Genomic DNA, 18,358 nt, shown 5'->3' on the forward strand with positions numbered 1-18,358 from the left:
GTATGAAATAACTCATAATTTTATTACACAAAATTTTAATACACCTCTTAGGCAAACCTTTAATGTTAATAAAATACTGTTATTTATATGTGCTTCCCATTGATAAGTTTTAAATCGGTGACGTTTATAATTACGTCAATCGGATCATAAATCTCAGAATAATCGGTGTACATACATAAAAAAAAATACCGATCGAATTAAGAACCTCCTCCTTTTTGAAGTCGGTTAAAAATGATGTGTCTTTTTTGACAGATGTCTATAGGATGGGGCGAGTTGCCTCATCTTCCACTGAGGTGTGTGCTCGATCACCTCAGCACGAAAGACGCCCTTGCAGCAACCTCCACGTGCAAACATTGGAGGTCTGCTCTTTTCATGTATGAAGGACACAAGTAAGTATTCATTCTTCTTTTCAGAGTTCAGGTTTCAGAAGGGTAACCAACGGAAGCTATGCTACCAATATACTCCTTTGTCCGTTTTTATGCTTGCCATGCTTCCAGTAACTACAAATATAAAATATTGACGCAAGCCTATGTTAGATTTAGAAACAACTCATTATTTTTGTTAAATGTAACTTGTTGATAAGAACTGTGTCTAGGTACTATCGGAACTGCTTGACAAAAGAATTTCATATCCTTAAATGTGTTACCAACAGCACAGTCTTTAGAGAAAGTTGTCATTAGAATGTAAGAGTTCAGCATAGAATAAAAAATTAACATTAGCTCTGTACAATGGCATTTTATGAAAGATTATCAGATTATTCAGACTGTTGACAAGCTTGTGTTATGAGTCTAATATATTATAATTCAATGAATAAACAACTCCAGTTTGTCTTGAAGGCTTAGTGTCAATATGATTTTTCTAAGTTATTTGAGGTAAAGGTATAGTCATTCATTTTCATATATCTGCCACCAGAGAGACTCTAAAACTTCGAGTGGATGATCTGGAGAAGAGCATATTTGTCACCCGCTTGTTCAAAAAGCACACGAAAAGGATCCATGTCTACATCAACACCACTGGCCCGGAGTTTCAATCCTTTAAGAACTATGTCCTGCCACAGTAAGTATAGTAGAGTAATCTTGATTATGTATAACTTGCCATTTTGGTCACACACAGGAGCTAACATTAGCTGTGAAGTCTTAGGTTACAAATTTAATTATATTAATCCCAGAAGTGAGGGTATCGCTTTAAAAACAACAAATTGTGTAGATTTGAATGTTCAAGTCAACTGCTTAATATGCAATTATTGGGGATGGTTATCACCAAAAACGTAGATCCTGTAGATGGAGCCACAACCTGAGAGTTGAACTAGATCTACGAACCATACCTCACTAGAACGGTTGGCTCAGTGGAGCAGCGCTCGAACGCAACCCGAGACGTCTCAGGTTCGAGTCCCGCATCATTCATAAATTTTGGTTACATAGTTAATTGAATTAGCTGAGATCTTTCATTTTTTATCAGTTTTTAGAAATCTTCAACAATATACCGTCGCGCTAACGCTGGCGAGACTATTATAACTACTAAAATTTAAGTAAAAAACTCAAAAATCAGGGTTTCGTTCCCGGATATTAACAAAATTGAATGGAAAGGAATCGTTCTGTGTCGGACTATTTCAGTTTTTTCCACCTATTGTTGTCGGATTTGTATACTAGATATCCGTTTGGGACCTATATACCTATTTAAGGCCTAGGCCGCACTACGGTTAAACCGCATCGGTGTTTAACCGTGCGAGTTTATGAAGCAAGAAAACGAATAATGTATTAAAAGTTAAACTTTAAAATTCTAAAAATGGTAAATCGCTCGGTTTTGGTATAAATATCGAGATTAATAACATATAAACCCAATTTTGTTTGACTATAAAATTGATAATATGCCTTGAAACGTGGGGGGAAGTTCGTTTTACGGGATCTAGGTGTTGCTTTTGATTCGAAACTTACTTTTAAATATGACTATGAAGAAATAGCCAAGATATGTAATCAACTATCTGGCTTCATATTTAGGGCTACTAAAGAATTCAAGTCACCAAATAGTTTACTGTTTCTCTATAAGTCGCTAATCCTAATCCAACCCGAGTACGCCTCCATTGTCTGGTCACCTCAATATCTATACATATAAATATAATTGGAGTATCTGTTTGTAAAATTGATATAACCGTTTTTACTACATGTATATGAATATGTATACGGTACATACACCAAAATAACATTTTTTTTTAATTTTTGTCTGTCTGTCTGTTTGTTCCGGCTAATCTCTGAAATGGATGGACCGATTTTGACGGGACTTTTATTGGCAGTTAGCTGATGTAATAAGAAGTAACTTAGGCTACGTTTATTTTCGAAATAATATTTATAAATAATAATTTTTAGAAAAATAAAGTAATGTTGCAATGTCCAAGAAACGGTTTAACTCTAAAAATAATTTATATGGCAAAACAACGTTTGCCGGGTCAGCTAGTAATATAATAAAATAATGCTGTGTACACACCCTGGTGGAGTTGCAGCCTATCTTGTATTTAGCCGATAGCTTTTTTGTTAATTATGTATTTGTTGTAATTCTGTTGTGTGTAGTACACACTGTGTACCTATTAAATAAATAAATTCAATAAAATAAAAGAAAACATTTAGTAGGTAACCGGCCATGTTAACTGAATCATGAATGACGTCACGGAAGAAAGATAAGGGCTGAAACTGGCTGACACGTTGTTTGTAAATTATAAATAACTATAGTATACAATACAATCCACTTTCACCTTTCCCCTAATGAATGACGCACTTTCGGTGTGGATCCATAAATACTAAGACAATTTCCGAGAAGGTATAATATTAAATAAGCTATAATTTATTTTCTTAAAACCGGATAAAGGATTCGTCTCCGCTCCGCTCCAGCTAGATACCGCACTACCTAAGAACAATATCTTTTTTATTACGGCAACTATTAGATGGCTGTGTGGGTGTGGCATCTTGACACTCAATGGCATCTTTAAAATTTTGTAACATAGGCTTCGTGTTATTTTACATTGAAATTAATAAAATACAAAATACTTATTGATGATATGTGATACCAGTGTATTTCTTATTTCTTGTTGTATTATGTTTACAAAGTTTTACTACGCAATCCGGCACTTTAGTCTCAATTATGTATAAGCAAAGTTTAATTGAACATTTGGCACGTCAACGTCACACATTGCTCGAGTACGCCCACTGGGGCGTTGTATTGGTTGCCGCACTTTGCGACTACAACTGCGGTATTTAGTTTGAGCGCAACGGAGACCAATCCTTAATCTAAGGTTAAAACACATTCCTGTTTAAGTATTACTTTTTTTCATATAAGGAGCTTGGTGGAATCAATTTTGAACGCTTTATATTCTAAGATTCAGCCACTTCAAGGCGTCCGATCTAATTAATCCTTTTTTTCAAATTAATCAGGCGGATTTGTGAACTTTAATCTCCTATTTCATCCCCATGTAGCTATCACGGCAAAGTTTCAAAAATGCCTAAACAAATGTTTATAAATTATTTTTAATTAACTGCCTAAATACAAAGTTTCATGGTTTTATATTCGATACTGACGAATTTCCATACAAACTGCCATCCCTATTGCAATTATGTATACTAATCAAAACAAAATAAGGGCCACTTGATTTTTTTGACCTCGTTAGCGATAATTTATTTTGTATGCATTCTCAAGTAGTTGAGTATTTATCGTTGTGTTACCTTATTTCTTTACACACATTTCTTGAGTATTCAACCTGCATAATTGTTTAAAGTGGGTAGTTTTTGATAATTTATTGGAACCACTTTGAAGTGGTTCCACAACTTGATTCTACCCGATTTTAAGACGGATTTCAACTCAGTCAAATTGACGATTTTGTCAGGAACACTGTAAGTTTTGTTTAACTAGTGGCTGAATTAATATTTTAATGTCCTGTTATTATGTCCTGCCGAGAATTCGACTTCGTATGGACTTGCCAACCGTAACTAGGACCGTAACATTTCTTCAAGAATACCATTTCCAGCGTTCTCGTAGTTGAGCTTGGAGATTGCTTAACGTAGGTCTCTAAGAAAATTTATGAGTGGGGGTTCAAAAGAAGCTTGGTTATAAAATAACGGAACCAAATTAAACTAAATTAACTTTAACACTATATTTATTTGGGTTCGTAACGAGGTAGGTACTGCCTAATTGCCTATATTATGATATGCACGTCCCTGCTTGTATATAAATAACACAGCTAAAGCTTACAATAATAGTATTATGGTTTACGGGGTTCGAGAACCAACAAATGTAATAAATTAATGAGAAGAAACAAATGCGTTTGACGACCTGACTCAACATTTCAACAACTGTTTAGCGCAGTGTGTTTTGATTACCAACAATTCTTTGAATGCGGGAAGTATCGTAAGCACATCGAAACCTTGTTATGCTTAGCGACATTTTTGTGATTATTTAGATAAGATTTATGGTAGGGCGAAGTGTTGGCTTTTGTTCCATGATTGTTTACATACAACTTCCGCTTCTATATAGGAGGTTGTTCATTTAAATTGTTTTTTTTTGTTGTTGTGTATTTGATACTAATATTCTCCGCCAGTTGTTAGCGAAGGCCGGGTATATGGGGGAGTAGGTAGGTAGGTTTAGTGTCCCCATACTGGACGTTCTTCCTAATAGTCTTCGCTTCTGCAATGACTGTTCGTCGCCTGGTGTGCTTACCGCTGCAACGTCAGGCCTTGGTATATTAGCAAAATCCCTTTGGAGTGTGTTTAATCCAGTCCCATTTCAGGATCTGCTATCCAAAGTGGGATCTGGCCTCCGACACGAGAGTCTACCACTTATTTCGGTCCTGTGAGATTTCACGCCAACTTATGACTTTTATCATGCACAGGTCAGCGTCCATCCGGTCTTTCCACCTATACTCCTGACGACCTACTGGGCGTGGGCCTTCTACAACTCTGGAGTATGCTTTTTTCACCCCACGATCCTCTACCATGCGTCCTACGTTACCGAGCCAGCGAAGACGGTGGGCCTTAACTTCTCCAATAATGTTGGGCTCAGCCACGAGGTCTTCTGTCTCGGCATCCACTCTGGAGGACTCTCCAATTTCCTATTTTCAGACAGGATGGGGCCCAGGATCTTACGGAGGATCTTTCCATTGCAGTAGAGGAATCCACGACGATATTCATTCACTTATTAACAATAAAAAGATAAATCTGCATTTATATTAATAGAGTTTGGCTAAGGAAAGTTGACACTCGAATTACTTATTTGAAAAGTTTTTACATGGCAACTGTTACACATCCTCAAGGATAATTTGTCTAACAGGATGGCATTTGTTTTGGTTCCGATGTGGCTTTACGTTATTTGTTCTAATTGTTTTGCGATGATATCTAACTTATTAAATATAAGATGTCTTGTAAGTACCAATATTGCGGCAATGTATAGTTTGGCCCAAGAATTGGTGTAAATAAAAGAATGTGTGTTATTATTATATCGGTATTTAATTGCTTATTATAATATTAGTCGTGGTAAGTTTCAATCTCAACGATTAACTCTATCGTATCTTCTGATAACATTTCTTGAAATCATAACAGAGAATACAATGGAGTCGTTATATAATGTGTTATTTAATATTTATTATAATAACGCTGCGGACGTGTACCTGACTATAGTACGCTTATATTTTATTCAGCGCTACTATGAAAAGCCGCTCACAAAGATTTCTTATAAGACTATTTTTATAGAAATACTTTTATATATTTATGTGTTAATCTTGGAAGATTTAGGATTCGTCATAGTTTATTTGATATTATTTGTATGATTTATGTGACGCGTCCTTATAAAATCTCATTTTTTATTGAAGTGGAGGACGAGTTGAAGTAGGAGTTAGTAATCACCACCACCACATTCTCCTGCAATACGTTCCTACAAAAAGTTCACGCGCTTATTTTGAAGTTATCAAAACCGCACCAACTAAGCTAAGCGAAGTATACTTCACAATTTGGTTGTAAGTGGTAGAAAGTTCTTTAAAAACTCTGTTATTTAGTAGGTAAAACAGTATATAGTAGGTGGCTTTTATGCACAGGATGCCATCTAAGTGGGACCCACAGCGACCTAGGTATCTCTCGTCAATCAGTCATATGCAAGTTCGTGTGTTTCGGGGTTCGCGATTCCGGTTACAATTTTATGTTCAGTCAAGAATCCTGAACAGCGCTGCATTGTAATAGACAGGGCGTATACTTAAAATAGGTAATCGTCTTGCTCGTCTCGCCTCTTCTTATTATAAAAAAAGAAATGTGATGACGCCACTAATGGACGTATATACTCTGGTTTCAGTGAAGAATAATCTCATTATTTCGCAACTCGGCTTTACACCTCTAATAATAATCATTAGGTTACATAACTGCAGTTGTATAACAGCTATTACTACATGCATATTATGAAATGAATACTTTAATAAGATTGTTCGCGTCGATTTGACTTTTATACATAAGTCTTGAAGATAGGCCTCATATTATACTTAGTTAGATAATAATAAATAATAGTTGTTAAAACAAGTAAAAACACGCTCTTTATAGAAAACCTAAAAAATATAAAATTTATTTAGAAACTTAAAATTAACATCATTTCCTACCTGATGATAGATCAAAATAATATAAATAACCAAAAATCTTATTTTGCAAATTGAAAAATTTAATAATTTTATCAATTTAATGTATAATATGTCACCTTTCCTCGATAAATCTACGGAGTTTTAACGAAATCTGGCCGTAAAAAGTGGGTCAAAATCGCGCCCAAATGAGTCGGTTACAAACAACCATACATACAGGTGAAGCTATTAAAAAGCGTGTAAAAAGAACTGAGATGTCGCGTATAGCAAAATAACATTCCGAATCACAAAGCACTGCGCCCGCGCCGTGCCGAATTAGTATGCCTAAATGTTGTACTTAAATCAGGCTATACTTTCAATATAAATTGAAACTGCAAGTGCGTAGCTTGGTGGGCTTGTAAAATAAATACAAATGCGCAGAATCGCCCTGACCAAACTTACGCAAGTGGGTGACATTTCATATTTTTATCAGTTTGTGATGATATGATATGATACAGATAAACAATTTTCTTGAAATGTTTTAGTAGGATAAGAAAATAATGCGCTGTAATTGGCAAAAATAAAATTTCACTGATGATTAGTGCACTTTTTTTTTTTCTATATAAAATTATTTTCATTGTATTTTTGCCCTTGTTATATGATGTTAAATATAATCAACTATAAATATAATATTGATAAAATCAGAACTGATAGCTGATCACATAATTAAAAATAGAATAAAACGATATAGTATTTTTTAAACAGCTAATAGAGGTGTACAAATTTTCGCTGTCTAAGCTTAGGATATGAATCAATAAAGTTGCGTAACTTCAGTCTTCTCTCGTTCAATGTTATTACAAGGACGTAAGTTTTATATTGATGTCTGTCTGCGATCAATACACTACTGACTACAGTCTAAACTTACTTATAGAGGCACGCGATGTTATGACGACACGCGGTCATTTTAGCCGCATGAAATATTTAAATAATGCAGAGACTATCGTATCGAACTTAAAAACCTTCGATTGATTTTCTTGAAACAAAAACTAGTTAATAGTTTCAAGTTATTTGACGGACATATCGATATTCTCCATTCTGCGCACTGGAAGCACATTGGCCGAATGGGTGGCTGTCCAAGGAAATTTCTGTCAGCTTGCCATTCCGCCATTGCACATTAATAATGACTCGCTGACTTATGACATGAAAGAATTATTCTTAAAACTATCGTTCCAAATTATTTTTATAAACACAAAGAAAATACGGACCTTCCATTATTTAAACATTGCAAGTTTATAAATGTCTTTGATAAAGTGAAATTCCGTATATTGTCAGAAATAAATGAATCAAAATTCCTTCGAGAAATTCAAAGACTGCCTCATCTAAGACAATTTACAGGAACAAACATGTCATTTAAATTACCTAAATCTACAAATATATATGGAACCAGAGCAAACTACTACGTCATTCCTCTATACTTAAACGAAACTCCCTTAGAGATTCAAAAATTATATATAAATAAAAATAAATATAAGTCATCCTTAAAAAAGTACTTCTTACAAAATCCTTCATTAATATAATTTTATCTGCGGTAAGCTAAGTAGACAACTAATTTGTAATTAATAACATTTAGTTGATAATAAATTTTTATTTTGCATTTTATTGATTTTTTACTACTTTGTTTAAAATAAGATCTTGTAATAACTGTATTAATTGAAAATAATTGTTTTTTTTTAATGTTATGTAATTTAATTTTAAGCGGCTTCACACACATAAGCTTCCTAAAGTTTAAGTGTGTGTTATTGTAAGCTATAACTACATTGTATTTTAAATAAATATTATATGAAAAAAAAGCTGATCTTCTGAGCTCTCTTCTAGCGTCTCAACTCTTCTCTGCCAAATTGAACTCCATCGCGTCGCTTATTCCACGGTATGACTCATACATGCCAGTGTTAATATTCAGGTATAGCGACGTCCTTACAACCGCTTTTCACCTTGGACATTCATAATTCCTGAATTCGCGCTGGTCCCATCTATTCCGGTTCTATTAGTCACTTGAAATAAAAGGCCAAGTTTTACTCCTACAAGCTTAGCCTACCTACTCAGTCAGACGAAACAGTACTTACTTGATAATGCGCAAACATGCCTCACTTGTAGGACTGTTTACAAGGTTTTTAGAGGCATAGAAATGACCGTCACTCGAAATATCAAAGCAGATTATGCCGATACAAGCTGTGCTAGTTAAGAGTGGACGCGAATCAAGAGGATACAACGAAAATATACTATTTAGCGGTGAACGTACAAAATTGTGTCTTCTTAGGGTCAAACTAGATTAAATTTTGCTTTGCCAGCTTCATTGCGAGACTTTGCATTGCATGGTCTTGTTTTCAGACACAAGTCTGTTCCGGTTCTCATCTACGCTATTCCAAGAGATGTTGGCACGGCCAGTGTAAGCAAAACCTATGTTGTCATCTGCACTCATCCTTTCTGCCGAAATATTGACCATATCTATCTATACTAATAAATGGAGAGCCGTTTCTTCCATCGATTATAAGACGAAAACTACTGAACCGATCGGAATAATACTTATACCATATAATTCTCCGTGTTTCGCACATGGTTTTATATATAATATATGGTGATTACTTATGCAGAACCTATATTTTTTGACCTAGAAACACCTATACATATATTTGCAATACAAATAATTCAGTCAAGCATCTGAGATGAGCAGGTGCCCCGCACTTAATTTATATGGCAAAGCCACGTTTACCGGATCAGCACTTGTATTTTATAAATCATCCATTTTAAAGTTAACACACTGTTTGTCGAAATATACTTATAATTGAAAACCCTTGCCCAACCGAGCATGGTCGGACTGTGAACGTTTTTGTATGTATTAAACTATTACTAATACCATGCGAATATACGAAGACTAAACGTTGGTGCACGAAGTTCTATAAAAATAGATTGACGTACACGGGTATAATACGCGGGTGACACCGTAGAGCACAACTAAATATAATATAGACATAAAGTGAGCATGATTCCATTTTAAACTGAAGCAGTGTCAACATTTACGCGAGAGTTAGCTCTGCCAGTATCGACCACCAGTGGCTACCCCAGGTAGTACTAATTCACGAGTTAATACTTGAGTGGAACATAATATACTACTAGACATCGCTGCCGTGTGTAAATTTAATAAATATGTCATTGTTTCCATATTCATATTATCAATTGTTTTGTTTCTAGGTTATTCGATACACGAACGCTAACCGAGCTTGTCTTCATTGGCCCGAATTATTTGCATGAGAATAGAAATTTCCCCTCTGCAAAACTGGACAGGTGGGTGGTTTTAATTTAATAATACGCCTTAAAGGTGGACTTCTTCCTCCTCCTGAGGCACAACAAGAATGTCTCGAGTAGTTTTATTAAACTAAAACAAAAGTTAAAATTATATCTTAAATATTAAAAAAAAAAATCATATTTTTAAGTGTTCATTTTCTTTAATCTACTATATTGTACTCCTATCTATACATTCATTCTTTAACTTCTAATATTCACATAACCATTTTAATAAGTTTAGTATGCTTTTAATTGTATTATTACGGACAATATGTTCTTATGTATACTGGCACAATACTGTATATTGTGCTTAATATGATGTATGTATATTTAGTAGCAGTATCATTGTCTAAATTTTACGATGATAAGACTTTAAAACATTCTTTGATTTGCTCTTTTCAGAATAATGATGGAGAGTTTAATATTGAAGCACAAACAAAGCCTTCAGATTCTGAACCTGATGGGGTGTAGACTGCGGTCGACTAGGAACTTCAGCGATGATTTCAGCGTAAGTTCATAATATTATTGCACCGGGCAGCGAGGGTTTTCTGTCAGAGAGACTTCTATGGTAAAGATCTCCCTGTTGAAATTATTGTTCAACGCAAGGTAACGCAAGGTAAGAATATAGTAAAAACATCTAAATCACCTATGAGGAATGAACTGAATACAGTTCAGAGCTGAAGAACTAAGAACTGAGATTGTCCTACGCAGAAAAAACACCACTACCCGGTACACTTCATTGCACTGACTTCGAAAACTTTGATATTTCCCTACAAAAGTCCGAACATTATCATTATCTCGACAAATGGACTAACTAAATGACTTCACTACGGATTGCACCTGGAATATCAATGGCCACTAAAACCCATGAAGTTAAACTATTCATGTCTTACCATCATTGACGTACTATAAACAACTAGACTATCGCCTATTAGAAGCATCTATCCACCGCAATTTCAGTATTCTACATATTATGCCTTGTTAAAACAGTTCCATAAATCATAGCTCAGTTCATAATAATATTGACAGTTAGTACCTACTTTGTAGACGTATCAAGACACTTAGGCTGTGTAATAAACTTTCTGACTGGAACACATTTCGATCATATTGAAAAATTAATAAACATGAAAATACCCATTAAAACACCTTAAGATATAGATGAAGCAGCTAAATATATGACACTCTAATAAGGGCATTTGCCAGCTAGATTATTGATACCACAACGACGCCTTTTTGTACAGTGAAGAGGTAATGTGTAAAAATTATTGTGTTTCGGTCCAAAGGGCGCCGTAGCTAGTGAAATTACTGGTCAAATGAGACTTAACATCTTATGTCTCAAGGTGACGAGCGCAATTGTGGTGCCGCTCAGAATTTTTAGGTTTTTCAGGAATCCTGAGCGGCACTGCATTGTAATGGGTCCCTGACGGGACGTATCAATTACCATCAACTGAGTGTCCTACTCGTCTCGTCCCTTATCATAAAAAAAACTCATACAGGAAGCATGTTGGATAAGAACTCCAGAAATCCAAACCAGCAACAGAAGTACAATTTCTATAGTAGGCTATTAATCGTAGAAAGTAAACTATGATAGGCTAATAGTAGCAGGTAATTACATAATTTTATAGTTTATTTAGTCGGAAAATGTGTTTAAAGCTTTACTTTCCAGACATTCACAAAATACAAATGTCAGTATTATAAATTATGATTTAATTATGTTGCTTTACTATGTGGTATCAGTAGGGTGAAGGCCTCCTCCATCTCTTTCCATTATTACGTACCAGTAACAGTAGTCATCCAATTACTTCTGTTGTCTGTCCATCTTCTCTTGTGTCTTCTTTTTCGATTTAATGTTAAATGTATTTAATTTTATTGATAATTTGTTTACAGCACGAACCTGTGGAGTATTGTTCTGACAGAGTGTCGTTCAACAGTGTGCCCTCGCCGGCTGATGCAGTACTGTCCAGTGCCAACGTCAATCTCATGATCACATCCTCGCTGCGGGTAAGTTACTATAAGGCATTAAGCAGAGTAATGGCACTATATAAGAATATAATAACACTTTCAAATTATAAAGAATCATCCGAGAAAACGTTCAAATAAGAATTATGTATGGCTTTCAAGTAACTTTATAACACATAAAACCAAACGTGGAATGAGCTTCCTTGTGTGGTGTTTCCAGGTCGATGTAAGAGTTGGGTACCTTAAGGCCTCGTTCAAATTATCACTCTCTATTAGGTGATCCGCACGGTCATTTCTCCTGATACAATCGTCGAATTGAGTGCCGCAAAATGCGAATTTTGTAAAACCTGTAACAATTACCTGTAGAATGTCAAAAGGGAGTCTTTTTACTAAGACTCTTTTGATGGTCAGCGGGTTGTATTTCATGATGAGCAATACTTAGCAGATATTGTGACAGAATGACCTGTATAAGTCTTGCTGCCCTAACAACTACAAAAAACAAGATGGCGTCTCGCAAAATGGCCGCCATTTAGATAAATGTTTTTGTAAATGATACCTAATATTATTATATCTTTAAGTTCGCCTTGATGATGTTTCTCCTCTGTACTCAGTATAGTCGCTTGATATCCAGGGCGTACACCTTCCTTAAAGGCCGGTAACGCTCCTGTGATTCCTCTGGTGTTGCAAGAGAATGTGGGCGGCGGTGATCACTTAACACCAGGTGAGCCGTACGCTCGTTTGTCCTCCTTTTTGAAAAAAAGTGTTAACCGACCACCATACCCATCCTTGGACACCACAGGAATCACAGGAGTGTTGCCGGCTTGTTAGAAACGTGTACGCGCTTTTTTTTAAAGTACCAATCTCGTATTGTGCTGTATACTCTAAAGGAGTATTACACTAGAGAGTTTGATTGTACATAGTGTAATCCAAAGTCATCAGCGAATTATCAATTTATCTTTTTCTAATTCAGCACGTGGCGTTTGAATATGAAACTATTCGCATGGCCGCACTCCAAACTCTGCTGGAACTGCCGCACCTCGACAGCATAGCTCTGACCATCGGCCCCAAGAACAACAAGGCTCTACAAAGGCTGGACTGGTGCAAGGAACTGAACCACCTAAATGTTTCTGTTAATATTGTAAGTATTCAGTATACGATATCTACGTCGAAAGGTATAACGCATTCGAATACATATGACTCAGACTTGAGATAAACTGGTACTAAAAACTCAGCGGGCCTTATCTTTCACTATAATGTTTGGGTAATAAATAAGACTAAGGAAGATTCGTTATGCTAGTATAGCTCTATATCGTATTATTGACCTCGCCTTGCTAGGGCACACACCGCTTTTTTTACTTGCATTAAAGTTAATAGCCTGGATATGATCACTCCATTACATATCCAGTATGGTATCATTGGAAGATGTCTTTAAGCTTCTGGACTGGAATGGACTGGACATCAATATCATAGGCGAATACATCACTCACCTTCTATTCACAGACGATATCGTAATCATGGCAGAGACCATGGAAGACTTAAGCCATATGCTCGATTGCCTCGATACAGCTTCCCAAAAAGTAGGTCTCAAAATGAACATGGACAAGACGAAGATCATGTCAAATGTCCATATCGCACCTACTCCCATAAAAATTGGGAACTGTAATCTCGAAATTGTCGACGAGTACGTCTACCCCGGACAAACAATCCAGTAAGGCAAGTCCAATTTCGAGAAAGAGGTTACTCGTCGAATCGAATTCGGATGGGCAGCGTTCGGAAAGCTCCGTAAAATCTTTTCGTCCCAAATACCGCAGTGTCTGAAGACGAAAGATTTCAACCAGTGTGTCTTGCCAGTGATGACTTACGATGAGATCCGTAGGAGAACCAAAGTCACCGACATAAATGATTGCGAAAGTGGCAGTGGGCAGGGCACGTAGTTGGTCGGACAGATGGCCGTTGGGGCAGTAAAGTCCTTGAATGGCGACCACGTACCGGAAGACGCAGTGTTGGTAGGCCCTCCACAAGATGGACCGACGATCTGATCAAGATCGCTGGATTACGTTGGATGAGGGCAGCGCAAGACCGATCGTCGTGGAAATCTTTGGCCAGGCCTTTGTCCAGCAGTGGACGTTTTCCGGCTGATGATGATGGTATCATTGAGAAAGTCATTTATGTTCAAGTAAACTTTATCACATAAAGCTTTCTAACAGTTCATTCGAATTTCCTAACATATTTGATTTGTACAAGTTTTTTAAAGAAATAATTATTTGCCTCTTTATACGTGTATATTTTTATCGTATCGTATTAACTGTAAAACAGATTGGGGTTCGCAAAGGGAGATTCGAAGAAATAATAGAAAATGTACTGGTGCAGGGACTGAGGCTGACTTCGCTGAAGGTCATGTTCTGCCAAACTGTAAGTAATTTTAGTTAGACCGTATTTAGAACGACCTTAGCGGTATTAACCCTGACATGAGAACATAAGGTCCCAAAGTCACAAGATGTGAACATTTTCCGAGTTCTGCATGATTTATCTATTTATGCTTAAGTATGTATATTATATAAGCTATGGGTGGTTGTTGCAAAAAAAATTTAACCATTCAACCATAGCCCCATGATCTAAATGTCGGTAAAAGATACTACTGCCAACTCGAATGCCCGTCGCATGGGGTGAGTTAATATTTATTACCTTTTATCTTTAACATTAGCCGTGATATCGCGGACAAAACAATAGGCTCTTGCAGCTTGTTTGGACGGGTGATCACTTGCTTCCACTGCTTACATTATACGCATAGCAAGAAGCAAAGACAGTATGTCAGGATTGTAGAAAATGAAGGACTTCTTCCCACCCTTGCTCCCAGACTAACAATCTAAAGTTCAATTCACATCCGATCATCTTTGCCTCATTTGCGGCCTTGTACAAAGAACGCCGACCATGCAAAATCAACCTAAAGGTTTCTCATTTTCACTCGACTCACTACACATACTGCTTCTGTTTCGTTCCCGGCCTACCACAGCATAAATCACAGGTGAATTTCATCAACGCGTCAAAATGCGAAAATTTACCGCACAACCGCGCGTTGTTGCAATTAATTTCTTTTTTCGCACTTCAGTATTACCGGACCGATATGACTTGTGTCAACAAGTGCCCGCTTGAATTTGATTTCACGAAGCTGGTGGCGTGTCCCTCTTTCAATTTGCGGATATTAGTGCAGTTTTTCATCTGATATAATACCGCTCTCGCTATAATACACGCCGTATACATACTACAGCTCGACACTGAAGAGTAACCAGATATAAAGTGTATGGATGGTGGCGCGTCCCTCTATCAATTTGCGGGATTATGTTGTGCAGTATTTTATCTGATATAATAACTTTGTTACAGTTGTTCGGCCCGCTGGTAGACCACGTGATAAACAGTTACAGCTCGACACTGAAAGAGTTTGTTTGGGCCGACGCGCCTTGCGATACCTTCGAGCCAAAGAACAGAACGGTCAAACCATCACTCGATACTGAGGTAAGACAGCTTTATATCATATTTCAGGGATTCTTAAACCAGGTACAGTGGCTTACTAGAATCTAGGGTTTCAGAAAAGGGCAAGTCAACAATGCAGATCTATGTCGTTTTTTGTCTCAGATCCAAAAAGGCCAAGAGGCGTATAATGTGTGTCTGTGTGTTTATTTGCGTGACTGTGTTATATATATTATTAGGTTTTATTTTATACAGGATGTCAAATGGGCGTGGATCGCCATATCCGTAACTACGAGGAATAGCTTAAAGTACTTAATGGAGTCTCGGGCCCGATTTTGATAAAAATTAAAACTGCATTAATGATTTATTGAAAAATTAATATTCCTAGCCCCCTGGCTATTCGATCGATGTTCGATCCCTATCGAACCCAGTTTTTAAAAAAACCACACTGTATAATTACTGCATTCGTAAGTGCTAATAAGGATCAAATTCTGGGAAGTAAAGACATGCGGCAAAATTAAGTAAAATTTTGGATTTTAATAAATCCTTCTAATTTTAAAGAATTAACACCTGTACGTTGTTCGAAATGATCGCCAATAGTTTAACTAACACACACCCGAAACCTTCACAACATTCAAAATTTACATAACTGGCAACTGAGACTGGAGGCTTATAATTCCAGTTGCCGCTACCAACAATATATATATATGTACATGTCTGCAGTTATTTACTTGGTGCGTTTGGTTGCGCGACCAGCTCAGACTCGTGCACAGAATGTTACTGGTAGCGCCACCACTAATTACTATAGAAGTATGGTGTCTCAATCACTTGGCCGCCAGTCCGGCCGCCGGTGACGCTCCCACCTTATTGCGTGCAACAAGTGTGCAATTTTGTGTTTTTTAAGTGAGACTTTTCACAGAGCTATGGCAATTAGGGAAACTTATCATTAATCAGATATTATATCACCCAGGTAACATAATCGTTTAGGAGATTTTATTTATAAGAACTTGACTAGCCAATAAAGGAAATTCGGTATAGGGTACTCTCACTTAAATAAACACGTACATGAATATCCAATATTTATTGTGGCATTATACTATGAAATAATAATAATAAAAGCAAATAGTCTTAAAATAATTTATATTTTTGTTTCAGTATGGAATGTGTCACGTGAATCCATTGATCCTGATGTGCTGGCAGTGTGGGAATTTGAGGAGGCTCGTGATACACGGTCAGTTATTTTATTAAGTTTTAGAACTTAAATATAAGAGAACATAATATATGTTTCCCATTCCAGAATAAGCCTCCTGCATCCTCTTTTTTCCGAATTTGCCGCTGTTTTTTTCAGCGATTTTTCACGCTACTGCTTAAATATTAATTATTAACTGGCCATAGTTTTTCCGGCCCAATTTTGGCTTCGCTGCAAAAGTTTCGAAAAATGTAAAAAAAAATATTATAAATAAATAAATAATATTATATTATTTCGCCTTGTTTGGTAGATTTTGTTCGTTTTAATTTAATTTCGTTAGACCATAGAAAGGTTGTTTTTATAATTTATACTATTTTATTTTACTTAAACATATTTCCGCATGCGGTATTCACCTTAAAAGATAATGCATTTAGGAATTATACCTTTGTAACTTAGCATAATAATTATATGTGAATATTGTAATTACCACAGGTGAAAGTAAACTAAATAAAGTTGTCTACTGTTTTTAAGCGCATTTGCTGCAGTTAGCCAATTATTAAATATGGTGGCCCCATTGTAATTTGGAATGAAGAGTAATTCCACCTGTTTTCTTACCTCCCCTTGTAACAATACATTTAGGACATTTGGCGCGGCAAATTTGATATATTTAGTTTAATTGCTATTTAGCAATATCAATAATAACAATAGGCGCTAAACAAACGATGTCAGATCAAATATTCAAGTGATTTTTTTTTAATGTCAAATTCATTTTTGTGAAAGATATTTGAATTCGGAAATTATCTTTGATCAGGCGGCGGTGATCACTTAACATCAGTTGACACCTACGCTTATTTGTCTGTCTCGTTTGTAAAAAAAATATTGGTCTCGTTTCAGGCTACTGGGTTTGGCAGTATGATGTTGTTGGATTTGTCCGTCTTCGTACCACATTGATGGAGATGGAAATATCAGCAATCCTCCATCAAGAGAATCAAAACCAGGTCAAGGAAGGCAAGGATTGTGTCTCCAGAGTGTTCGGATCCGATCACGTCAAACCAATACGACCACAATTGGTCAAGGTGAGTGTTCAGGAGTCCAAATGCTTCCGGAGTGCCAAAAGAAATCGGTGCACTAGACACAGTCTTGAACTTAAAGGATCTTAGTTTTTTTATGACAATTAGGTCGAGACTAGTAGGTCGTTCAGCTGATGGTTATTGATACGCCCTGCCTATTACAATGCAGTACCGCTCAGGCTTCTTGAAAAATCCAAAAATTAGGCAGACAGGCACTACAATTGCGCTCGTCACCTTGAGATATAAAATGTTAAGTCTCATTTGACCAGTAATTTCACTAGCTACAGCGCTCTTCAGACCGAAATGCAATAATGCTGGCACATTACTGCTTCTCGGCTCACACTGGTAAATGGTATTTTGTGTATGAGTGACATGTATAAATCGGTTATTTGATATAAGCGGCGATTTTATACCTTCCCGTGTAGATTACGTTGACATGTAATTGAATTTAGAATTTGTTTTTCTTCTCAAGGCGTGGGCTGACCATAGAAGGTCCTCTTCCTCCATCAGGCAATTATTGTGATCAGACCAGAAAATTTTCCCAAATTGGCTTCTGTGTATATATCTGCCGATGTTTGCAGCAAATCAACGAGTTCACCACGTTTGATTGGTCGCCATGCGTGTGGAAGGAACTGCATCCAGCGCTGCGGATGTACGCAACGAGCGAACAACGGGCCGACTACATAGTCACCGAAGTCAACCGAGCTCTCTAAGGTAATAAGACTCAAGTCTCATCACCGCATATTGCGACAAATG

The 18,358-nt window shown here is 36.6% G+C and overlaps 1 protein-coding gene across 1 annotated transcript in view; it reads left to right on the forward strand.

Moving 5' to 3' along the window:
• LOC126978807 (uncharacterized) overlaps positions 1 to 18,358 on the forward strand; it is a 34,772-nt gene that overhangs the window by 3,725 nt on the left and 12,689 nt on the right. The window contains exons 2-12 of the mRNA XM_050827892.1: positions 253 to 389; positions 913 to 1,056; positions 9,824 to 9,916; positions 10,319 to 10,424; positions 11,804 to 11,917; positions 12,846 to 13,013; positions 14,192 to 14,287; positions 15,257 to 15,388; positions 16,499 to 16,574; positions 17,427 to 17,608; positions 18,184 to 18,316. Of these exons, the coding sequence (XP_050683849.1) occupies positions 253 to 389; positions 913 to 1,056; positions 9,824 to 9,916; positions 10,319 to 10,424; positions 11,804 to 11,917; positions 12,846 to 13,013; positions 14,192 to 14,287; positions 15,257 to 15,388; positions 16,499 to 16,574; positions 17,427 to 17,608; positions 18,184 to 18,315 (1,380 nt within the window). The 3' untranslated portion in view covers position 18,316. The remainder of the gene's footprint in view (positions 1 to 252; positions 390 to 912; positions 1,057 to 9,823; positions 9,917 to 10,318; positions 10,425 to 11,803; positions 11,918 to 12,845; positions 13,014 to 14,191; positions 14,288 to 15,256; positions 15,389 to 16,498; positions 16,575 to 17,426; positions 17,609 to 18,183; positions 18,317 to 18,358) is intronic.

Source organism: Leptidea sinapis, chromosome 3 (genome assembly GCF_905404315.1).
Source record: "Leptidea sinapis chromosome 3, ilLepSina1.1, whole genome shotgun sequence".
Taxonomy (NCBI): domain Eukaryota; kingdom Metazoa; phylum Arthropoda; class Insecta; order Lepidoptera; family Pieridae; genus Leptidea; species Leptidea sinapis.